At 47.0% G+C, this 24,881-nt stretch overlaps 1 protein-coding gene across 2 annotated transcripts in view; it reads left to right on the forward strand.

Annotated features, from left to right (window-relative positions):
• Positions 1 to 292: 292 nt before the first annotated feature.
• Positions 293 to 24,881, forward strand: part of LOC110529521 (laminin subunit alpha-4) — a 42,120-nt gene continuing 17,531 nt past the window's right edge. The window contains exons 1-14 of one of the 2 annotated variants that reach the window (XM_021611766.3): positions 293 to 794; positions 9,660 to 9,761; positions 10,171 to 10,298; positions 10,418 to 10,498; positions 10,746 to 10,960; positions 14,044 to 14,144; positions 14,332 to 14,512; positions 15,008 to 15,091; positions 15,222 to 15,373; positions 17,985 to 18,095; positions 18,409 to 18,520; positions 18,817 to 18,981; positions 19,111 to 19,304; positions 20,697 to 20,813. In XM_021611766.3, the coding sequence (XP_021467441.3) occupies positions 627 to 794; positions 9,660 to 9,761; positions 10,171 to 10,298; positions 10,418 to 10,498; positions 10,746 to 10,960; positions 14,044 to 14,144; positions 14,332 to 14,512; positions 15,008 to 15,091; positions 15,222 to 15,373; positions 17,985 to 18,095; positions 18,409 to 18,520; positions 18,817 to 18,981; positions 19,111 to 19,304; positions 20,697 to 20,813 (1,911 nt within the window). In that variant the 5' untranslated portion in view covers positions 293 to 626. Of the gene's footprint in view, positions 795 to 2,019; positions 2,465 to 9,659; positions 9,762 to 10,170; positions 10,299 to 10,417; positions 10,499 to 10,745; positions 10,961 to 14,043; positions 14,145 to 14,331; positions 14,513 to 15,007; positions 15,092 to 15,221; positions 15,374 to 17,984; positions 18,096 to 18,408; positions 18,521 to 18,816; positions 18,982 to 19,110; positions 19,305 to 20,696; positions 20,814 to 24,881 lie in introns of those variants that run through there. The other variant, XM_090242729.1, reaches the window with a different exon arrangement.

A 24,881-nucleotide genomic window follows, 5' to 3' on the forward strand; every position in this document is an offset into this window, starting at 1 on the left:
GGAGAAGTGTGAAGAGGTGGGGTGGGGGGGCAGCTTTTTTATCTTTTCAGAACTCAGGCTTATCCCGGCCCCTCTCTCTACCTGTACGACCAGAGGGGGGAGGGAGGGCTCTGAGAAGGGTTGGAGGTTGTGTCTGCTGCTCAGTCCCCCCCAAGGGTACCCCAAGGGTACCATGGAGGGACCCTGCAGACGGAGACAGCTGCTGACCAACAACACTCAATGTGACTCTGCCAGTCAGAGGGAGATATGCCACCTGGATGACTGCACTGTCTGCCTGTCTGAAATACACACTAGTCTAGTGCACCCCATTGCTCTCTCATTTTCTCTCCCTTTTTATTGCTCCCCCCTCTCTCTCCTCTTCTCTCTCCCTCTCCAGACTTCTCATCTGAATGTGATTTATGATCAGGCTCTGGGGAGGCAGGTCCACTGGGGGAGGCATAGGCGGGAGTTGAAAGGAAAGGAGAGGAGGAAGTACACACTATTTGTTTTATAGGACTTGCGGCTGGACTGAGCTGGCGCTTGCACCGCAAGGTCGGACCAGTGGAAAAGTTAACCAACGGGTGCTGCAGAAAGAGGGAGAGAGAGAGCTGCCTGTGTCGCAGAAAGACTTCACTACAGGCAGGACAATGAGACAGAGAGCGAGAGGGAGCAGCGCTCCACTGGACTTACACACAGACATGTCTGCTACTAAAGCTCTGCCCTGCCTCTGCCTTCTACTCTCCATCGTCCTCTCAGGGATCGTCTGCCCAGCGACTTCCATTGGTTTACATTGGGAACAGCAGTCTGTGATGAAAGTAAGAATTCAAATTCAAATTCAAATTTATTTTATATAGCCCTTCGTACATCAGCTGATATCTCAAAGTGCTGTACAGAAACCCAGCCTAAAACCCCAAACAGCAAGCAATGCAGGTGAAGAAGCACGGTGGCTAGGAAAAACTCCCTAGAAAGGCCAAAACCTAGGAAGAAACCTAGAGAGGAACCAGGCTATGTGGGGTGGCCAGTCCTCTTCTGGCTGTGCCGGGTGGAGATTATAACAAAACATGGTCAAGATGTTCAAATGTTCATAAATGACCAGCATGGTCGAATAATAATAAGGCAGAATAGTTGAAACTGGAGCAGCAGCACAGTCAGGTGGACTGGGGACAGCAAGGAGTCATCATGTCAGGTATTCCTGGGGCATGGTCCTAGGGCTCAGGTCCTCCGAGAGAGAGAAAGAAAGAGAGAATTTGAGAGAGCATATGTGGGATGGCCAGTCCTCTTCTGGCCAGTCCTCTTCAGCCAGGTGGACTGGGGACAACAAGGAGTCATCATGTCAGGTAGTCCTGGGGCATGGTCCTAGGGCTCAGGTCCTCCGAGAGAGAGAAAGAGAGAAGGAGAGAATTAGAGAACGCACACTTAGATTCACACAGGACACCGAATAGGACAGGAGAAGTACTCCAGATATAACAAACTGACCCTAGCCCCCCGACACATAAACTACTGCAGCATAAATACTGGAGGCTGAGACAGGAGGGGTCAGGAGACACTGTGGCCCACTCCGAGGACACCCCCGGACAGGGCCAAACAGGAAGGATATAACCCCACCCACTTTGCCAAAGCACAGCCCCCACACCACTAGAGGGATATCTTCAACCACCAACTTACCATCCTGAGACAAGGCTGAGTATAGCCCACAAAGACCTCCGCCACGGCACAACTTAAGGGGGGGGGGGGGGCGCCAACCCAGACAGGATGACCACATCAGTGACTCAACCCACTCAGGTGACGCACCTCCTCCAGGGACGGCATGAGAGAGCCCCAGTAAAGCCAGTGACTCAGCCCCTGTAATAGGGTTAGAGGCAGAGAATCCCAGTGGAAAGAGGGGAACCGGCCAGGCAGAGACAGCAAGGGTGGTTCGTTGCTCCAGAGCCTTTCCGTTCACCCTCCCACTCCTGGGCCAGACTACACTCAATCATATGACCCACTGAAGAGATGAGTCTTCAGTAGAGACTTAAAGGTTGAGACCGAGTTTGCGTCTCTGACATGGGTAGGCAGACCGTTCCATAAAAATGGAGCTCTATAGGAGAAAGCCCTGCCTCCAGCTGTTTGCTTAAAAATTCTAGGGACAATTAGGAGGCCTGCGTCTTGTGACCGTAGCGTACGTGTAGGTATGTACGGCAGGACCAAATCAGAGAGATAGATAGGAGCAAGCCCATGTAATGCTTTGTAGGTTAGCAGTAAAACCTTGAAATCAGACCAGACATTTCTTTTTTTCTCTGCTTGGCTGGTACAGGATGCACAGCAGGCGTCCAGTTCGTTATCACAGCTAAATACAGAGGACCTGTTGTTATTGCAAACTTTTCGACATCACTTTTTCCACATGACTGAATCAGACTGTCACATTGGATATTATGCCCATGAACTGTGCTGAATGCTTCTATAGCTAAACTCTAATGGGGTTTGATAGTCACTGCAAGAGAGGCAGGTTTGTAAGTCAGTCAGTATGCTTCTTAGATCTTTTTTGTGAAATGCTGGGGTGGTTTGGGTGTGAGAGGATCTTGCTGTGTGGATCTCTGTGGCAGCACTCTGGCCGGTCAGTGCTGCGTCTCAACCCTCTCTGTGTTCTGCCTGGCGTCGGGATGTTTGTGGAGGAGCTCCAGCCGAGACCCTGATGAGGGACATATCACTCTCCATTGGCCCGCGCTAGCCACCGGTGGAGCCCTAATGGAAACCAGCTGCCAAGTGTTGAGCAACACACATAGAGGGAACATAGCAAGCAGAAATGGCATGGGAAACAATACAGGACGTGCTGCTCACACATTTATAGTGGGTAGACTGAGCGCAGGCAGATATTTCCTGTTTGGGGGCCAACGGGGGCCCAAAGAATGGGCATCTATCTTAGAGAGAGACCTTATATCTCAGGGACACACAGGCAAAACAATGTGCCCAGAGCAAGACTAATGTAAATGTTAGTAATGTAACTAATGTAAATGTTACACAAACCTACTTTGCATTGTGTAAGAGGTCACAGAGAGTCACAGAACAATGAATTTAATAACTATATTTATTTTTTGTTGGCTAAATTTAAGGCAGTAGAGAGAATTTTGATGGGGTGGGGGGAAGGGGAGAGGGCAGGGAGCAGATCCCCCAGTGTCTAAATTTAAAATTGACGATCTTCCGCCTCTTGTGAAATTGTTTACGTCTTCTGTGTACATGAGCATTCTAATAGCAGAGACCCATATATAGAGGCCTCTCCACTGCAGACATATCGTCTCTGCTCTGTTATTGGATTATGACGAGATTCACATTACCAAGCCATACCCCTTTCCCATCCTCAGTATCTTCCGAGGAGTTTACCACTAAGTCAGAGAGTGAAGCCTTCACTAGGCCCAAAGTCAATAAACTATCTGCCTCTTATTGTGAGGAGTGGGTGAAGGCAGGGAGGGAGAGGGGGGCACCGGGTTTGTTGTTCCTATTTCAGAGAGAGAGAGAGTCTGCCACAGTCTCAGACCTGAGAAGATGTTGACTTTGGACTGAACTCTTGTTTGGAGCCAATTCTTGTTTTTCTGCCTGAGCTGAGACCCACCGTATTTATTTATCCCTGTCCCAGAGGCAGAGATAGAGCCAGACTCATGCTTAGTCTCATGTAGGCTAAATAACTTATAGCACTTCCGAACACAGCTAATGATAAATGCATACTGGCAATTCCCCGATAACAGAGTGATGTTGAGATTCAGATTTTTCACTTTAAATTGTATGCCAACAAAAAATAACAATGATTGCAAAGTTAAACAAACCATTAAACTCTGTGCACAAGGAGTGTGAAAAATCTGAGTCTCTGCATCACTCTGTTAACGTGGAATTGCCCTTAACATTTATTTGAGGTTCCACCTTTTAGAAGTGGAGCACAGTGACATAGTCTTTGGGACATGCTGCTGCACATGAAACAGAGAAAGGCTACACTACATGGTGAATGTCATCTTTGTTCTCTACGGCAGTGGGAGCACAGAGAAATAGTTCAGAAATAGCTCACTTTACAGAGGACACTCAGAGTGGCCCAGAAGGCTACAGATGTGAATTGTTTCAATGTTCATGCCATTTGGGAGCGGATTAGAGCATTTACCATGCTGTAAAATATTCTTGTGGATGTTTGTTTTCTGTATCACAGGATTACTCCCTATACCCAGGGGAAACAGTACCAGGAAGTTGGGGTTTGGTGTTTTAATTAAATGGTATTCTGAACTAAAGGATATTTGAATGAGACTCATTCTGGTCCAAACGAACAGGAACTAATGTAGTTAGATATTACATGGTGAAACGTCTGCTGTGTTATATACTTTACACTTCTAAAGTCTACATCCCAAATGGCACCCTATTCCCTGTTATACAGTATATAGTGCACTACTTTTGACCAGAGCCCTACTGTATTGACCCTGGTGGTCAAAAGTAGTTCACCATAGGGTAATTAAATCAAATCAGATTTTATTGGTCAAGTACACATATTTTGCAGATGTTATCACAGATGCAGCAAAATGCTAATGTTTTTCCTAGCTCAAACAGTGCAATAATTCAAAACAATACACACAAATCCAACAAATAAAATAAAATAATTAAGAAATATCAGAACGAGCAATATACATATGTATATGATGTTGTGTATAGACATTATGGACGGTATATGAATAGAAAAGGTGTGTACAGCAGTAGTTTAATAGGATGAGGCTTGGCTAGAATACAGTATATACATATGAAGAGGGTAAAACAGTATGTAAACATTATTAAAGTGAGCAGTGTTCAATGACTATGTACAGGGTAGAGTACCGGGTGGTAGCCAGCCAGTAACAGTGACTAAGTTGACTAAGAAGTCTCCGCCTTCTAGGTGGTAGCGGGGTGAACAGGCCATGGCTCGGATGGCTGAGGTCATTGATTATCTTCTTGGGCTGTCTGTGACAACAGGTGCTGTAGATATCCTGGAGCGCAGGCAGTGTGGCCCCGATGATGCTTGGGCTGACCGCACCACCCTCTGGAGAGCCCTGCGGTTGCGGATAGTGCAAATGCCATACCAGGCGGTGATACAGCCTGACAGGATGCTCTCAATGGTGCATCTGTAGAGGTTTGTGAGGGTCAGAGGGGCCAAGCCGAATTTCTTCAGCCTCTTGAGATTAATGAGACGCTGTTCCGCCTTCTTCACCACACCGTTTGCATGGACCATTTCAGGTTGTCAGTGATGTGCACACCGAGGCTTTTCACCCTCTCCACTGCGGCCCTGTCGATGTGGATGGGGGCGTGCTCGCTTTCCTGTCTCCTAGAGTCCATGATCAGTTCCTTCGTTTTGTTGACGTTGAGGTTATTTTCCTGGCACCACTCCGCCAGGGCCCTCACCTCCACCCTGTAGGTGGTCTTGTCGTTGTTGGTAATCAGACCTACAACTGTTGTGTTGTCTGCAAACTTGATGATTTAGTTGGAGGCATACATGGGCACGAGGTCATAGGTGAACAGGAAGTACAGGAGGGGGCTGAGGACACATTCTTGTGGGGCCCCCATGTTAAGGATCAGCATAGCGGAGGTGTTGTTGCTTACCTTCACCACCTGGGGTCGGCCCGTCAGGAAATCCAGGACCCAGTTGAATAGGGTGGGGTTCAGATCATTCTAAATCTAGTCATTAGCAATGAAGTGTAATTATTCAGCACTGTCAGCAACCAATAAGACTCTCTGAGAGGACTAGCATTCTGTAGTGTAATAGCCTCAATTGTGATATGGATCTCTAGACTGCTTACTGTTCAGGACCCATTCAGATAATTTTACCTATACACTGGCATAGATAACACCTACTCTATAGTATGTAATCAGTTGTAATGCAAACATATGTGTGGGAGCAGAAGGTGAGTAGAATCGATTGAAATGACCTGTAGTCAATAACCAGGACATCATATAACATCATCACCATATGATGTATAGGCCTGGCCTCATTTATGGTGTGTACTACAGGTCAGAAAAGCCACAGGAAGGACGGAAAAATCTGCTCCGTGACAAGCCCCTAACCAACAATGCAGTTAAAAAAAATATGATTAAGAATGAGAGATAAAAGTAACAAGTAGTTAAAGAGCAGCAATAACATAATAATAATAGCGAGTCTATATACAGAGAGTAACCAGTACAGAGTCAATCTGCGGGGGCACCGGTTAGTCGAGGTAATTGAGGTACATGTAGGTAGAGTTATTGAAGTGACTATGCATAGATAATAATAATAATAATAAGAGTAGCAGCGGCGTAAAGGGGGGAGGGGTTGTAGCCATTTGATTAGATGTTCAGTAGTCTTATGGCTTGGGGGTAGAAGCTGTTCAGAGCCTCTTGGACTCAGACTTGGCACTCCAGTACCGCTTGCCGCGCGGTAGCAGAGAGAACAGTCTATGCCTAGAGTGGCTGGAGTCTTTGACAATTTGTAGGGCCTTCCTCTGACACCACCTGGTATAGAGGTCCTGGATGTCAGGAAGCTTGGCCCCAGTGATGTACTGGGCCGTACACACCACCCTCTGTAGTGCATTGCGGTCGGAGGCAGAGCAGTTGCCATACCAGGCAGTGATGCAACTGCACTCTTGATGGTGCAGTTGTAGAACCTTTTTAGGATCTGAGTCAAATATTTTCAGTCTCCTGAGGGCAAATAGGATTTGTTGTGCCTTCTCAACGACTGTCTTGGTGTGCTTGGACCATGTTAGTTTGTTGGTGATGTGGACACCAAGACTCTTGAAGCTCTCAACCTGCTCCACTACAGCCCAGTCGATGAGAATGGGGTCGTGCTCGGTCCTCCTTTTCCTGTAGTCCACAATAATCTCCTGTGTCTTGTGTCTTGATCACTTTGAGGGAGAGGTTGTTATCCAGGCACCACATGGCCAGGTCTCTGACCTCCTACCTATAGGCTGTCTCGTTGTTGTCGGTGATCAGGCCTAACACTGTTGTGTCATCGGCAAACTTAATGAAGGTGTTGGAGTCGTGCCTGGCCGTGCAGTCATGAGTGAACTGCGAGTACAGGAGGGGACTGAGCACACACCACTGAGGGGCCACCGTGTTGCGGATCAACGTGGCGGATGTGTTGTTCCCTGCCCTTACCAACTGGGGGTCGGCCCATCAGGAAGTCCAGGATCCAGTTGCAGAGGGAACTGTTTAGTCCCATGGTCCCTAGCTTATGGATGTGCTTTGAGGGCACTATGGTGTAGAACATTGAGCTGTAGTCAATGAATAGCATTCTCGCCAGTTGGTCAACGCATGCTCACAGTACACGTCCTGGTAATCCATCTGGCCCTGCGGCCTTGTGAATGTTGACCTGTTTAAACGTCTTACTCGTGTAAGAGAGCGTGATCACACAGTCGTCCGGAACAGTTGGTGCTCTCATACATGTTTCACTGTTATTTGCCTCGAATCGAGCAAAGATGTAGTTTAGCTCGTCTGGTAGGCTTGTGTTACTGGGCAGCTCTTGGCTGTGCTTCCCTTTGTAGTCTGTAATGGTTTGCAAGCTGATGAGTGTCAGAGACGGTGTAGTACGATTCAGTCTTAGTCCTGTATTGGCACTTTGCCTGTTGGATGGTTCTTCGGAGGGCATAGCGGGATTTCTTATAATTTCTTATAATCTTCCGTGTTTGAAAGTCCTGCTCCTTGAAAGCCTGTAATCCATGGCTTCTGGTTGGGGTATGTACGTATGGTCACTGTGGGGACAACGTCGTCGATGCACTTATTGACAAAGCCAATGACTGATGTGGTGTACTCCTCAATGCCATAGGAAGAATCCCAGAATATATTCCAGTCTGTGTTAGCAAAACTGTCCTGTAGTTTAGCATCTGCTTCATCTTACCACTTTTTTTTATTGATCTAGTCACTGGTGCTTCCTGCTTTAACTTTAGCTTGTAAGCAGCAATCAGGAGGATATAATTATGCTCAAATTTGCCAAATGGAGGGCGAGGGATTTGTACGAGTATCTGTGTGTGGTGTAAAGGTGGTCTAGAGTATTTTCCCCTCTGGTTGCACATTTACATGCTGATAGAAATTTGGTAAAACAGATTTAAGTTTCCCTCCATTAAAGTCCCCGTCGACTAGGAGCACCGCCTCTGGATGAGTGTTTTCCTATTTGCTTATGGCGGAATACTGCTCATTGAGTGCGGTAGATAATGTGGTCTACAGCTTATCATGAGATACTTGAGACTTCCTTAAATATCGTGCACCAGCTGTTGTTTTTATGTATGCATAGTCCCCGACCCCTTGTCTTACCAGACGCCGCTGTTCTATCCTGCCGATGCAGCGTATAACCAGCCAGCTGTACAGTGTGTTGATAATTTAATACTAACATGTTACAGTTTTTAATGTCCTTGTAAAGGCTGTCGTCGGAAGGATGAGACCAAGGTGCAGCGTTCCTTGAGTTCCACATAATATTTATTGTTGAAGTGAAACTTTTAGACAAAACAAAACAATAAAGGAAACAACAACCGACCAGCTTCGTAGTGCAAACTACCTGGTCACAAACGAAGAACAAGATCCCACACAGAAGGAGGGAAAAAGATACCTAAGTATGATTCCCAATCAGAGACAATGATAGACAGCTGTCCCTGATTGAGAACCATGCCTGGCCAAACATAAAGAAATAGAAAACATAGAAACATGAACATAGAATGCCCACCCAAATCACACCCTGACCAAACCAAAAATAGAGATATAAAAAGCTCTCTACGGTCAGGGCGTGACAGTCCTGTTGGTAGTTTAATCTTCCTCGTAGGTCGTTTATTTTATTTTCCAATGATTGCCAGAAGAACGGAAGCTACTCATTTTCAGAAGGCCTGCTACCGAATAAATCAAGGGGAATTATGCATCACAACTGGGAGTTGTGTGAGATGTTTGAGATGTATTGGTGCCTGCCACTCTGGACACAACATACGTGTTCCATTGACTGGATGAAACAAGGGGGGAAAACACGGCACTCTTACAACAGGCCAATATGAACAGTAGTGTTGTAGGATCATAACCATCTTTGAATGGGGTGACTGAAGATCAAAGGGATCTGTGGAGGGGGAGTGAGGAGAGGTGTTGCTGAACTCTGATTTCACACTACATTAGGAAACTGCCTTACAGAACAAGTGGCAGAGTGAATTGACCATGAGAGTTTTGTAAGTAACATTCTGTGAATGAGAGAACCATTATTAGCAGTATGCAAGTAATCCAATAATGTCAGAATTTTGTCTTAGTCACGTACTATGCTTTATTGTCACATATTAGAGTAGCTAAATAAGAGAGCACCTTTTTTTCATGACGGAACGTGTTTGATAAGAGATATTGTGAAAAGTAGGGGAACGTTGTATCCCATTGATGACGCACAACTTAATCCAGCCTTGCCAAAACGATTCCAGGTGCTCTACGTACTTTCTGAAATTGCTGTTTCAAGTTTTAATGTCACGTGCACAAGTACAGAGAAATGCCTTTCTTGCAAGCTCTAAACCTAACAGTGCAGTAATCAATAACAATTTAATACTCAAAATAACATAAGGTAGAATGATAAAGTGCCCCGCAAGCAACTTGGCATTAATGTCAGGAACCATATCACTGGTCAAATGTATTTCTAATCCTAGATCAGATTCAGTGTGTGTGAAACTGAGGTTGTACTCTGTTTTAAAGAGCTCGTTCATGTTCCCTCTCCCTAGGTGTGTGCAAAACTATATTTTCTCAGTAACCAGAAAAAATGCCTACCATGTAACTGCAAAGGCCATTCAGAAACATGTGAAGATATCACAGGTGTTTGTACAGTAAGTATGACATCCATCCCCTCTATTAATACTTATTATAAACTGGGTGGTTCGAGCCCTGAATGCTGATTGGCTGAAAGTTGTGGTAAATCAGTCCATTTACCCAAGGTATGACAAAACATTTCTTGTTACTGCTCTAATTACATTGGTAACCAGTTTATAATAGCAATAAGGTACCTCAGGGGTTTGTGGCATATGGCTAATATACCACGGCTAAGGGCTGTATCCAGGCACTCCTCATTGCGTCATGCAAAAGAACAGCCCTAAGCCGTGGTATATTGGCTATATACCACACCCCCTTGTGCCTTATTGTTAAATTACACCATGGGGAATACTTCTAGTCTCTAGATTACTATCTACTATCATATCAGTAATAGATTTCAACTATATTCCACTCTTTACCATGCAGTCATGTCAGGACCACACCACTGGGAATTTCTGTGAAATATGTGAGGATGGATACATGCCTGACGTCGCCAACCACGGACGTCACTCCTGCCAGCCGTGCGCCTGTCCCCTGTCCAGCCCCTCCAACAAGTAAGCTATAGCGTCCGTCCATCCAGACCCTACTGTTGTGCAGGCCGTGCAGAGAGAGGCCTGTGTGTTGGCGGGCAGAGCTCACTGACTGACATTCTTTCCGCTGTGTGTCTGGCCAGCTTTGCAGAGCACTGTGACAGAAGCAGTAACATCCTACGATGCAACTGCCAAGAGGGCTATGCTGGACATTACTGTGAGAGGTCAGTGCTGACAGAACCTTGGCCAACACCATGAGTTAACACCACCGTGGGAGCAATTACACTTATTATCCTAAATCGGCTCATATAGACACATGTAAAGCTCTTACAATTTCACTATTTATTTTTTCAGGGCCTGAACAATAAATATTTGGAAATGCTTTCATATAACAATGATGTTTCACTGTAAGTGATAAGTCATTCTAAATCAAACAATTATTGGCAACCACCTTGCATCTTCCTCACCCAGATGTGCTCCAGGTTTCTATGGCAACCCCATGGTGATCGGTGACTCCTGTAAGAGTTGTGACTGTAATGGTAACTCGGACCCCAACCACATCTTCAATGAGTGCCACAACGTGACCGGCTTCTGTCAGAATTGCTGGGGGGACACGGCCGGAGCCAACTGTGAACGGTGTGCCCCAGGTTTCTACGGCGACGCCATCAGTGCCAAGAACTGCAGAGGTGCTTGCCAAGAGTACTGTTAGACATTACTTACCCTACTGAGGCCCTTTGCTCCAATAGGAGCTAAAGGGAATAAGTCAGGTTATAGGGGCACAAGGTGAGACCCAGATGCAGAAACAGGAGGCAGATGGTTTGAGTCTTTGATATTTATTATAATCCAAAACGGTAGGCAAGAGAATGGTCATGGACAGGCAAAAGGTCAAAACCAGTTCAGAGTCCAGGAGGTACAGAGTGGCAGGCAGGCTCAAGGTCAGGGCAGGCAGAATGGTCAGAGAGGCAGGTACAGAGTCCAGAAACAGGCAAGGGTCAAAACCGGGAGGACTAGCAAAAGAGACTATAAAAAGTAGGAGCACGGGAAAAACACGCTGGTTGACGAACTGGCATAGAGAGACCGGAAACACAGGGATAAATACACTGGGGAAAATAAGCAACACTTGGAGGGGGTGGAGACAATCACAAGGACAGGTGAAACAGATCAGGTGGTGACACAGGTCAACTTTACTGTCAATGTAGACTACCCATGGAAAAATATCCAAGGGAAAAATAGATATCAATTTGATGTCTGACAATAGTGAAGCTATATACAGTCATTTGCACAATTCTGGATTTGAAAGCTGCTTTGACGTTGCTCTTGGGGTTAAAGACTTACTATGGATTTGTCTTCAATAGAGCTTTAACAATTTCCCATTGTTTTGCTCATATAGTCATAAGTCAATCACAAGGCTCAATCTGAAACGAAATACGGGGAGGTCTATTTTGTGTGTTTACACAGTTGGGCAGGCTGGGTAGTGAGAATTCCTGCCATGCTCTAATGACACAATGCCTCAGAGACAGTACAGTACAATTCAGACAACCCTGGCCTGTGTATTATCTAATGCCATGTGCACATCCGTGTAAGAATAGTATCATGGAAAAGTGCTTCATGTTCACCAAATATTAACTTGTAGATCAAATCAAATCTAATCAAATGTATTTATATAGCCCTTCTTACATCATCTGATATATCAAAGTGCTGTACAGAAACCCAGCCTAAAACCCCAAACAGCAAGCAATGCAGGTGTAGAAGCACGGTGGCTAGGAAAAACTCCCTAGAAAGGCCAAAACCTTGGAAGAAACCTAGAGAGGAACCAGGCTATGAGGGGTGGCCAGTCCTCTTCTGGCTGTGCCGAATGGAGATTATAACAGAACATTGCCAAGATGTTCAAACAGGTCAGGGTTCCATAGCCGCAGGCAGAACAGTTGAAACTGGAGCAGCAGCACGGCCAGGTGGACTGGGGACAGCAAGGAGTCATCATGCCAGGTAGTCCTGAGGCATTGGCCTAGGCCTCAGGTCCTCTGAGAGAGAGAAAGAAAGAGAGAAAGGGAGAATTAGAGAGAGCATACTTAAATTCACACAGGACACCGGATAAGACAGGAGAAGTACTCCAGATATAACAGACTGACCCTAGCCCCCCGACATATAAACTACTGCAGCATTAATACTGGAGGCTGAGACAGGAGGGGTCAGGATACACTGTGGCCCCATCCGATGATGCCCCAGACAGGGCCAAACAGGCAGGATATAACCCCACCCACTTTGCCAAAGCACAGCCCCCACACCACTAGAGGGATATCTTCAACCACCAACTTACCATCCTGAGACAAGGCCGAGTGTAGCCCACAAAGATCTCCGCCATGGCACAACCCAAGGGGGGCGCCAACCCAGACAGGAAGATCACGTCAGTGACTCAACCCACTCAAGTGACACACCCCTCCTAGGGACGGCATGTAAGAGCACCAGTAAGCCAGTGACTCAGCCCCTGTAATAGGGATAGAGGCAGAGAATCCCAGTGGATTCAGTCAATCATATGACCTACTGAAGAGATGAGTCTTCAGTAAAGACTTAAAGGTTGAGACCGAGTCTGCGTCTCTCACATGGGTAGGCAGACCATTCCATAAAAATGGAGCTCTATAGGAGAAAGCCCTGCCTCCAGCTGTTTGCTTAGAAATTCTAGGGACAATTAGGAGACCTGGGTCTTGTGACCGTAGCGTACGTGTAGGTATGTACAGCAGGACCAAATCGGAAAGATAGTTAGGAGCAAGCCCATGTAATGCTTTGTAGGTTAGCAGTAAAACCTTGAAAGCAGCCCTTGCCAGTGTAGGGAGGCTAGCACTCGAGTAATAATATCAAATTTGTTGGTTCTAGTAAGGATTCTAGCAGCTGTATTTATCACTAACTGAAGTTTATTTAGTGCTTTATCCAGGTAGCAGGAGTCTAACAGGTAGCAGGAGTCTAGTAGAGCATTGCAGTAGTCTAACCTAGAAGTAACAAAAGCATGGATTAATTTTTCTGCATAATTTTTGGACAGAAAGTTTCTGATTTTTGCAATGTTACGTGGATGGAAAAAAGCTGTCCTTGAAACAGTATTGATATGTTCGTCAAAAGAGAGATCAGGGTCCAGAGTAACGCAGAGGTCCTTCACAGTTTTATTTGAGACGACTGTACAACCATTAAGATTAATTGTCAGATTCAACAGAAGATCTCTTTGTTTCTTGGGACCTAGAACAAGCATCTCGGTTTTGTCCGAGTTTAAAAGTAGAAAGTTTGCAGCCATCCACTTCCTTATGTCTGAAACACAGGCTTCTAGCGTGTGCAATTTTGGGGCTTCACCATGTTTCATTGAAATGTACAGCTGTGTGTCATCCGCATAGCAGTGAAAGTTAACATTATGTTTTCGAATGACATCCCCAAGAGGTAAAATATATAGTGAAAACAATAGTGGTCCTAAACGGAACCTTGAGGAACACCAACATTTACAGTTGATTTGTCAGAGGACAAACCATTCACAGAGACAAACTGATATCATTCAGATAAATAAGATCTAAACCAGGCCAGAACTTGTCCGTGTAGACCAATTTGGGTCTACACGGACTGTTGCTGTTTGGATGAGATAAGTCCAGCTCTAACTCACTTGTAGAAAACTATGAAGAATCTATTGCAGGATTTTCATTTGTATTTTAGGGCAGAAATAACCATTTTCGTTGTGGCCATGTCATGCTTTTTTGACCCACTGTATTAACTATGAGTGTGTCCTGTGTTACAGTGTGTGAGTGTAGTAAGTGTGGGACAGCTTCGTGTGATGACAGGACAGGGACATGTCACTGTAAGCCTGGTGTCACCGGCCAACTCTGTGACCAATGTGAGGTGAGACGCTCAAGGGCCTTGTCAAGGAGACAGCCTTACAACCATGTGGTCACACAATAACACTGTTGGACAGATTTTCCTGACAACAGATATGCTCAGTAAAGCAGACAAAATAATTAAGGCTACTGTGAATAACAAAAATAACAACCAGATGTCTAACATACTGTATATCCATTGTGTACTTTAGAAGGGCCACACAGGTTTCAATAACTGCCAGGGCTGCCATAGTTGTGACTGCGGACCTGCCGGTCTCCGGCCCACCTGTCATCCTCTGACCCACAGCTGCCAGTGCAAACCAGGGGCCGGAGGCCGATACTGCGAGCGTTGCCTCCCAGACTACTGGAACTACGGCCCCTCAGGGTGTCAGAGTAAGTACTGTGTCTGTCTAATCTTGCGAACCACCCAGACCAGTTGGTCAAACATTAAGAACAGATAACATTATCTGTAGCTAGCAAGCCAGTCCACCATTCTCACACCCACTCATACATGATGTCAGGGAGGCATCTGCTGCGATCTGAAACACCGGGATCATCCGTACGCATCTGCACATGACCACAGACACTAACTGCAGCTGGCAGCCGACGTTCCTCTGACATCACCGCCCGCCCAGTCCTAATTTATCTGCCCAGCTGCCGGAACCATCATCCATTCCACAGCTTCACTATAGAGAACCAGAACCACACTACAGATGTGCAGCAGCACTCCTTCCCAGCCAAAAGACCCACCATTGGTTCCATTATATATTTGGTATTTGTACTCCGACTGACTCTCCTATGTCCGGATGATAAAGCCTTCAACTCAATAAATGGAACTCGACATGTAATCAACTATATGAAATGTGTATGTCTGTTTCTTCCATCCAGAATGTGACTGTGCTAGCAGCCACTGTGATATGCACACTGGGGAGTGCCTCCCTGAATCCACCACGGTCAACCTCTGCAACATCAGTAAGAGTGTCTAGTTAAACTGAAACATTAATTTTTATTATTATCTTAAACAACCCTTTGTGTTGGATTTTAGCATGATGTGATGTTGGGGAAATTACACACAAATAATTTGTCTCCTCCCTACCACCAGGTTGTGATGAGTGTATCTGGCACCTGATTGGTGACCTGAGGGCGTCCAATAAGACCCTGGACCAGGTGAAGGTCAGTGTGTTGAACATCTCCACTGGGGCTGCAGCCAACGACAGGCTCAAGTACTACAACTACACCGCCCAACGTCTGAAGGTATAGTCCATTTTCAAATCAAATCCAATTTTATTTGTCTCATACACATGGTTAGCAGATGTTAATGCGAGTGTAGCGAAATGCTTGTGCTTCTAGTTCTGACCATGCAGTAATATCTAACAAGTAATCTAACCTAACAATTTCACAACCACTACCTTATACACAAAAGTGTAAAGGAATGAATAAGAATACGCACATAAAAATATATGAATGAGCGATGGCCGGACGGCATAGGCAAGATGCAGTAGGTGGTATACGCTGTCTGTGTGGGTGGACCATTTCAGTTTGTCCGTGATGTGTATGCCGAGGAACTTAAAACTTTCCACCTTCTCCACTACTGTCCTATCGATGTGGACAGGGGGCTGCTCCCTTTGCTGTTTTCTGAAGTCCCCAATCATCTCCTTTGTCTTGTTGACATTGAGTGTGAGGTTATTTTCCTGACACCACACTCCGAGGGCCCTCACCTCCTCCCTGTAGGCCGTCTCGTCGTTGTTGTTAATCAAGCCTACCACTATAGTGTCGTCTGGGAACTTGATGATTGAGTTGGAGGCATGCATGGCCATGCAGTCATGGGTGAACAGGGAGTACAAGGTGAGGGCTGAGAACGCACCCTTGTGAGGCCCCAGTGTTGAGGATCAGCGGGGTGGAGATGTTGTTTCCTACCCTCACCACCTGGGGGCGGCCCGTCAGGAAGTCCAGGACCCAGTTGCACAGAGCGGGGTTGAGACCTTGTTTTAGTGTTGGTCAGGACGTGAGCTGGGTGGGCATTCTATGTTGTGTGTCTGGTTTGTCTATTTCTATGTTTGGTCTGAGATGGTTCTCAATCAGAGGCAGGTGTTAGTCATTGTCTCTGATTGGGAACCATATTTAGGTAGCCTGTTTTGTGTTTGGTTTTGTGGGTGGTTGTTTCCTGTCTTTGTGTTTTCTGCACCAGAGAGGGCTGTTTCGGTTTTCACGTTTATTGTATTGTATTGTATTCCTGTTCATGTTTGAGTTACCTTATTAAATTACCATGAACTATAACCACGCTGCATTTTGGTCCGCCTCTCCTTCCCAGGAAGAATGTCTTTACAGAGTGCTATGGGGCGGTAGTCGTTTAGCTCAGTTACCTTTGCTTTCTTGGGAACAGGAACAATGGTGGCCCTCTTGAAGCATGTGGGACCAGCAGACTGGGTTAAAGATTGATTGAATATGTCTGTAAACACACCAGCCAGCTGGTCTGCACATGCTCTGAGGACGCAGCTGGGGATGCCTTCTGGGCCGGCAGCCTTGCGAGGGTTAACACGTTTAAATGTTTTACTCATGTTGGCTGCAGTGAAGGAGAGCCTGCAGATTTTGGTAGCGGGCTGTGTCAGTGGCACTGTGTTGTCCTCAAAGCGAGCAAAGAAGTTGTTTAGTTTGCCTGGGAGCAAGACATCGTGGTCCGCGATGGGCTGGTTTTCCTTTTGTAGTCCATGATTGACTGTGGACCCTGCCACATACCTCTCGTGTCTGAGCCGTTGAATTGCGACTACTTTGTCTCTATACTGACACTTAGCTTGTTTGATTGCCTTGCGGAGGGAATAGCTACACTGTATTCGGTCATGTTTCCGGTCACCTTGCCCTGATTAAAAGCAGTGGTTCGCGCTTTCATTTTTGCGCGGATGCTGCCATCAATCCACGGTTTCTGGTTGGGGAATGTTTTAATAGACGCTGTGGGTACAACATCACCAATGCACTTGCTAATTAACTCGCTCACCAAATCAGCGTATTCATCAATGTTATTGTCCGACGCTATGCAGAACATATCCCAGTTCACGTGACCGAAGCAATCTTGAAGAGTGGAATCCGATTGTTCGGACCAGCGATGAACAGACCTGAGCACAGGCGCTTCCTGTTTTAGTTTCTGTCTGTAGGCTGGGAGCAACAAAAAAGGAGTTGTGGTCAGATTTCCCAAAAGGAGGGCGGGGAAGGGCTTTATATGCGTTGCTGAAGTTAGAATAACAACGATCCAGGGTTTTGCCAGCCCGGGTCACGCATTAGATATGCTGATAAAATATAGGGAGCCTTGTTTTCAGATTAGCTTTGTTTAAATGCCCAGCTACAATAAATGCAGCCTCAGGATATGTGGTTTCCAGTTTACATAGAGTCAAAACAAGTTCTTTCAGGGCCGTCGACGTGTCTGATTGGGGCGGGATATACACGACTGTGATTGTGATCGAAGAGAATTCTCTTGGTAGATAATGCGGTCGGCATTTGATTGTAAGGAATTCTAGGTCAGGTGAACAAAAGAACTTGAGTTCCTGTATGTTGTTATGATCACACCACGTACAGCCTTTCTCTCTGCTCAGGCTGATATAGTTGGGACTCAAGATGTTTATACACACCTATATTGTCAGTTCATTTTGATTTAAACAAGACAAATAAGCAGCTCAACTAGCAGAGTTTTTCTAAAAATAAAGTTTGGCAAATATCATACACCAACCAACCAATCAACCAACTAACCAGCCTTTCTAACAACCATTGTACTGTGTGAATCACATCATTTTCTTCTCACAATCCTAACATAAATTTACTGTATTGTAATAGTATTGTGTAAGTGTATCCCATTACCCCTATGTTTTGTTTCCAGACACAGTTTGTGAACTGGAGGAATAAGTCAGCTCTGATGAGGACCCAGACTGGGCAGCTGGAGGAGGCCAGCGCTGTTCTACTCTTAGACATGAACCATCTTGCAGAGACGGTAAGAGGACACCTTCATCACTCATCTAACTCACTCACACTCCTCCTTCTTCCTCCTTTCATAGTTGACATTGCTCTGGAGGTGAAATAATGTCCAAATACAAAAACCAACATAGAGTTAATTCATACTAACTCAAATGTTGTCTGTCACGAGAGACTAAGGTTATACAGTTCAGTTATCTCTGAGCCATCAATTCTGTTTTAGTTGAGCTTGTAGTGGTGGTGTCCAGAATGTGTCATTAATTTTTGTGTTCTGTGGTGTTTTTCATGTCTTGACTATGTAATTGATCTGTGTGGTGTTTGCTGTGGGCCAGGAGAGTGTAGTGAAGTCCTTGGGGGACAGAGTGGATGACGACACACTACAGAGCTTCACTCTGGCTGATGAGCTGACAACTAACCTTACCGCCCTCAAAGTGCTAATTAAAGGTATTGTTAAGCCTGCTAAAGATACACTGCTATGCCTCTCTGAGCCCGGTACACCTCCCCATTATTCATAATGCTTCTAGGTAAGTTATAAATGTTGATATGACATCCAATTACTTTTTAAGCCCGCCTTGCCTTAAGATTTAAATCCAAATCACCTTTGCTGTATTTCCTACTGCCATCCATTGATCAGCACTTGTTTATGAGGGTGCTTTTGGTAATGGAGCCTCTGCCATGTCCCATAGCCATATCCCAGCCTTCCTTCCCCCTGTGCTCTGTGTCGTGTCTGTGTCTCACAGAGATGATCAGTGACTGGAAGCTGTACAGTGTCCATCAGGATCTGGACCCAGAGATCATCATTCAAAAGACAGCTGTTGCCGAGGGCATGGTGGCCTGGATGAAGAAACTGGACCTTTCCCCACAAGAGCTTATCGCCACCGATGAGTCAACCGAGGCCCACGACCGTGAGAAAAAACACACACACTCACACATAGACACATCTACACAAAGAAACACACATGCGTGTTATAATAGGAGGGAGGTAGAGACAAGCTTTGTGGTCTTGTGTATTTACAAATGTTTGTGTTGTCCAGTCCTTAGACGCATGCGTCAGCTGGAGAAGAAGCTGATCAGTACAGACAGCCGCGTGGCCCCGGTACGGGAGGTGCTCTCCCGCTTCACCAACAAGCTCTCTGAGGCCCAGGAGATCCTCCAGAAGGCTGCCAACACTGTCCAGGAGACGGAAGACATGAACAAAGCCAACACCGTCAAATTCCAGAAGAGTGAGGTAACTCCCCACGACCCCGGGGTCAGCTTGGACCAGAGCGTGCCGTCTGGAGCCTCTCTCATCCTGCCTCCCCAAATGCCTCTAGCCGACTGACTGGCTGTGACCAATAACAATTGATTTGATTTGATAGCGCCCAGCTAAAGAGATCAGTGCAGCTCCAGCCTGCTCTGAGGTGCATAAGTGCCGTTTGCCTTTATCTTCCCTCTGACTGTTGCAGGAATTCAGCTTGACTTTATCACTGGAAAGCAACAGTTCATCTCCTTCCAAGGAATAGACCAGATATTTCCTCTCTGCCATACAGTATGGGGATTGTAGTTGTTCCCAACATCTGCCAGATAACTCAGTTACCCATGGTATTTAGTAGTAGAGAACAATAAGACAGAAACAGCTGTTAGGGATTGTTAGGAGGCACAAAGTGGGGGGTAGATACATTATTGTACAACACAAGCGTAACCCCATAGCCCATATAAAGAGGATATGCCCCTTAGAGTTGAATGCCCACAGCTACTTGAATGTGTACAGTAATTTTGTACAGCTCCTTAACGTTTCCTCCGTCTGAGGCATGAGGCTAGTTAGACAACTGAAAGATTTTAAATAATAGATCCAAAATACAATACAACAGGCCTGTTGTTCCTATTCATTATGGTGTGAAATCCTGAGGGATTGTGATTCTAATTTATACCAGAGACTGGCCCTGTTGTCATGTACAAATTGACATTATGGGCCTATTGTGGTTGTGCTGTAGTGAAGGCTGGAGCTGGGAGCAACCAGCTGTTGCAGTGAAGGCTGGAGCTAGGAGCAACCAGCTGCTGCAGTGAAAGCTGGAGTGAGGAGCAACCAGCTGCTGCAGTGAAGGCTGATGCGAGGAGCAACCAGCTGCTGCAGTGAAGGCTGGAGATAGGACAACCAGCTGGTGCAGGGCTGTATGTGTGTGTTATCTCCTTGATCTGGGCCTCGGCTTCAAATCTATTCCGTGAATGGTGTACTGTCCAAACAGGAGGCAGACCATAATCTGGGGCTCGTCCTTCCCATAAACAGATTAGTCAACACAAGTCGTGGCAGGAGAAACACAGCCAGGGTTACTATGGGGGAAAGCGAATGTTACTGTACCATACTCATAACTGCTGTCAACACATATCTCTCTCTTGCCTCTTTAGGGCAAAATACAAGTTGTTAAAGGGAGTTCTATGAATGAAATGTTGATGTTCTGCATCGATTAGGCTTGCAGCTTTCATTTGACATTTGAAATTATTCTACCTATGATTTATGTACTTTTATGATACAAGTGTTCATATGGGAGAGATACATAACCTGTACTCTCTACACAATGTATATTCTCGGATCTCTACAGTAGTCAGAGTATTCACTAAACCTGTCCACTCTCTCTCCCAGGCCAAGCAGCAGCAACTGATAGAGAACTACGAAGCTGTGAATGACACCTTGCAGATGGCTAAAGACCTTATCATGGACACTGAAAATACTGTGGCCGAGATGCATCTCCTGGTGCAGGTAAGGCCTGTTCTCGGCCTGTATACTCTTAGGAAAAAGGCTTCCAAAAGGGTTCTTCGGCTGTCCCCATAGGATAACCTTTTTTGGTTCTAGGTAGAACCCTTTTTGTCATGTACTGTCATGTTGTGTCTTGTCTCTGTCCTTTCCCTTCACCCTGTCTCCCTCTGCTGGTCGTTGTTAGGTTACCTTTTCTCCCCCGCTTTCCCCCAGCTGTTCCTTGTCTCCTCTGACTACCCATTCACCCCGTTTCCCACCTGTTCCCTTTTTCCCTCTGATTAGGTCCCTATATCTCTCTCTGTTTCTGTTCCTGTCCTTGTCGGATTCTTGTTTGTTGTGTTTCATGCCTGAGCCAGACTATCGTCATGTTTGCTGTAACCTTGTCCTGTCCTGTCGGAATCTGCCGGTCTATCTGAGCCTACCTATGTTTGGTTATTAAAGAAGCTCTGTTTAAGTTAGTTCGCTTTTGGGTCCTCATTCACTCACCATAACAGAAGAATCCGACCAAGAATGGACCCAGCGACTTCGGATCCTCTCCACTCAGCCGTCGGGATCCAGGGAGCGATGCTAGGCAGACACGAGCAGGAAGTGTCTGCTGCTCGACATGCCGTTGAGACCCTGGCCACCCAAGTCTCCAACCTCACAGAACAGGTTCACCATCTCCGCCTCGATCCACCGGCCACTTCCAGGGCTTTCGAATCTCCGGAGCCCAGAATCAATAACCCGCCGTGTTACTCTGGGGAGCCCACTGAATGCCGCTCGTTCCTCACCCAGTGTGATATTGTGTTTTCTCTCCAGCCCAACACTTACTCCAGGAGCACTGCTCGTGTCGCCTACGTCATATCTCTCCTTATTGGACGGGCTCGTGAGTGGGGCACGGCAATCTGGGAGGCAAGGGCTGAGTGTACTAACCAGTATCAGGACTTTAAGGAGGAGATGATACGGGTTTTTGATCGATCTGTTTTTGGGGAGGAGGCTTCCAGGGCCCTGTCTTCCCTATGTCAAGGCAATCGATCCATAACAGACTACTCTATTGAGTTTCGCACTCTTGCTGTCTCCAGTGGCTGGAACGAGCCGGCCTTGCTCGCTCGTCTTCTGGAGGGTTTCCGCGCAGAGGTAAAGGATGAGATTCTCTCCCGGGAGGTTCCTTCCAGCGTGGATTCCTTGATTGAACTCGCTATTCGCATTGAGCGACGGGTTGATCTTCGTCACCGAGCTCGTGGAAAGGAGCTCGCGCTCTCCGTTGCCTCCCTCTCCGCATCACTACCATCTTCCTCTGCCGGCTCGGGTGCTGAGCCCATGCAGCTGGGAGGTATCCGCATCTCGACTAAGGAGAGGGAATGGAGAATCACCAACCGCCTCTGTCTCTATTGCGGTTCCGCTGGTCATTTTGTCACTTCATGTCCAGTAAAAGGCCAGAGCTCGTCAGTAAGCGGAGGGCTACTGGTGAGCGCTACTACTCCTGTCTCTCCTTCAAGATCCTGCACTACCTTGTCGGTCCATCTACGCTGGACCGGTTCGTCAGCTTCCTGCAGTGCCTTAATAGACTCTGGGGCGGAGGGCTGTTTTATGGACGAGACCTGGGCTCGGGAACATGACATTCCTCTCAGACAGTTAAAGGAGCCCACGGCCTTGTTCGCCCTGGATGGTAGTCCTCTCCCCAGGATTCAGCGTGAGACGCTACCTTTAACCCTCACTGTTTCTGGTAATCATAGTGAAACCATTTCTTTTTTAATTTTTCGTTCACCTTTTACACCTGTTGTTTTGGGCCATCCCTGGCTAGTTTGTCATAATCCTTCCATTAATTGGTCTAGTAATTCTATCCTCTCCTGGAACGTCTCTTGTCATGTGAAATGTTTAATGTCTGCTATCCCTCCTGTTTCCTCTGTCTCTTCTTCACAGGAGGAGCCTGGTGATTTGACAGGGGTGCCGGAGGAATATCACGATCTGCGCACGGTGTTCAGTCGGTCCAGGGCCACCTCTCTTCCTCCACACCGGTCGTATGATTGTAGTATTGATCTCCTTCCGGGAACCACCCCCCCCCGGGGTAGACTATACTCTCTGTCGGCTCCCGAACGTAAGGCTCTCGAAGATTATTTGTCTGTAGCTCTTGACGCCGGTACCATAGTCCCCTCCTCCTCTCCCGCCGGAGCGGGGGTTTTTTTTGTCAAGAAGAAGGACGGGTCTCTGCGCCCCTGCATAGATTATCGAGGGCTGAATGACATAACAGTGAAGAATCGTTATCCGCTTCCTCTTATGTCTTCAGCCTTCGAGATCCTGCAGGGAGCCAGGTTTTTCACTAAGTTGGACCTTCGTAACGCTTACCATCTCGTGCGCATCAGGGAGGGGGACGAGTGGAAGACGGCGTTTAACACTCCGTTAGGGCACTTTGAATACCGGGTTCTTCCTTTCGGCCTCGCTAACGCTCCAGCTGTCTTTCAGGCATTAGTCAATGATGTCCTGAGAGACATGCTGAACATCTTTGTTTTCGTTTACCTTGACGATATCCTGATTTTTTCTCCGTCACTCCAGATTCATGTTCAGCACGTTCGACGTGTCCTCCAGCGCCTTTTAGAGAATTGTCTTTTTGTGAAGGCTGAGAAGTGCACTTTTCATGCCTCCTCCGTCACATTTCTCGGTTCTGTTATTTCCGCTGAAGGCATTAAGATGGATCCCGCTAAGGTCCAAGCTGTCATTGATTGGCCCGTCCCTAAGTCACGCGTCGAGCTGCAGCGCTTTCTCGGCTTCGCGAACTTCTATCGTCGTTTCATCCGTAATTTCGGTCAGGTGGCAGCTCCTCTCACAGCCCTTACTTCTGTCAAGACGTGCTTTAAGTGGTCCGTTTCCGCCCAGGGAGCTTTTGATCTCCTCAAGAATCGTTTTACATCCGCTCCTATCCTTGTTACACCTGACGTCTCTAGACAGTTCGTTGTCGAGGTTGACGCGTCAGAGGTGGGCGTGGGAGCCATCCTTTCTCAGCGCTCCCTCTCTGACGACAAGGTCCACCCATGCGCGTATTTTTCTCATCGCCTGTCGCCGTCGGAACGTAACTATGATGTGGGTAACCGCGAACTGCTCGCCATCCGGTTAGCCCTAGGCGAATGGCGACAGTGGTTGGAGGGGGCGACCGTTCCTTTTGTCGTTTGGACTGACCATAGGAACCTTGAGTACATCCGTTCTGCCAAACGACTTAATGCGCGTCAGGCGCGTTGGGCGCTGTTTTTCGCTCGATTCGAGTTCGTGATTTCTTATCGTCCGGGCTCTAAGAACACCAAGCCTGATGCTTTGTCTCGTCTCTTCAGTTCTTCAGTAGCCTCCACTGACCCCGAGGGGATTCTCCCTGAGGGGCGTGTTGTCGGGTTGACTGTCTGGGGAATTGAGAGGCAGGTAAAACAAGCGCTCACTCACACTCCGTCGCCGCGCGCTTTTCCTAGGAACCTTCTTTTCGTTCCCGTTCCTACTCGTCTGGCCGTTCTTCAGTGGGCTCACTCTGCCAAGTTAGCCGGCCACCCTGGCGTTCGGGGTACGCTTGCTTCCATTCGCCAGCGTTTTTGGTGGCCCACCCGGGAGCATGACACGCGTCGTTTCGTGGCTGCTTGTTCGGTCTGCGCGCAGACTAAGTCCGGTAACTCTCCTCCTGCCGGCCGTCTCAGGCCGCTTCCTATTCCCTCTCGACCGTGGTCTCACATCGCCTTAGATTTTGTCACCGGACTGCCTTCGTCAGCGGGGAAGACTGTTATTCTTACGGTTGTCGATAGGTTCTCTAAGGCGGCTCATTTCATTCCCCTTGCTAAGCTTCCTTCTGCTAAAGAGACGGCACAAATCATCATCGAGAATGTTTTCAGAATTCATGGCCTTCCGTCAGACGTCGTTTCGGACAGAGGTCCGCAATTCACGTCTCAATTTTGGAGGGAGTTTTGCCGTTTGATTGGGGCTTCCGTCAGTCTCTCTTCCGGCTTTCACCCCCAGTCTAACGGTCAAGCAGAACGGGCCAATCAGACTATTGGTCGCATCTTACGCAGTCTTTCTTTTCGTAACCCTGCGTCTTGGTCAGAACAGCTCCCCTGGGCA

The sequence above is a fragment of the Oncorhynchus mykiss genome, chromosome 8 (genome assembly GCF_057628025.1).
Source record: "Oncorhynchus mykiss isolate SJ-2025 chromosome 8, ASM5762802v1, whole genome shotgun sequence".
NCBI classification, from domain to species: Eukaryota; Metazoa; Chordata; class Actinopteri; order Salmoniformes; family Salmonidae; genus Oncorhynchus; species Oncorhynchus mykiss.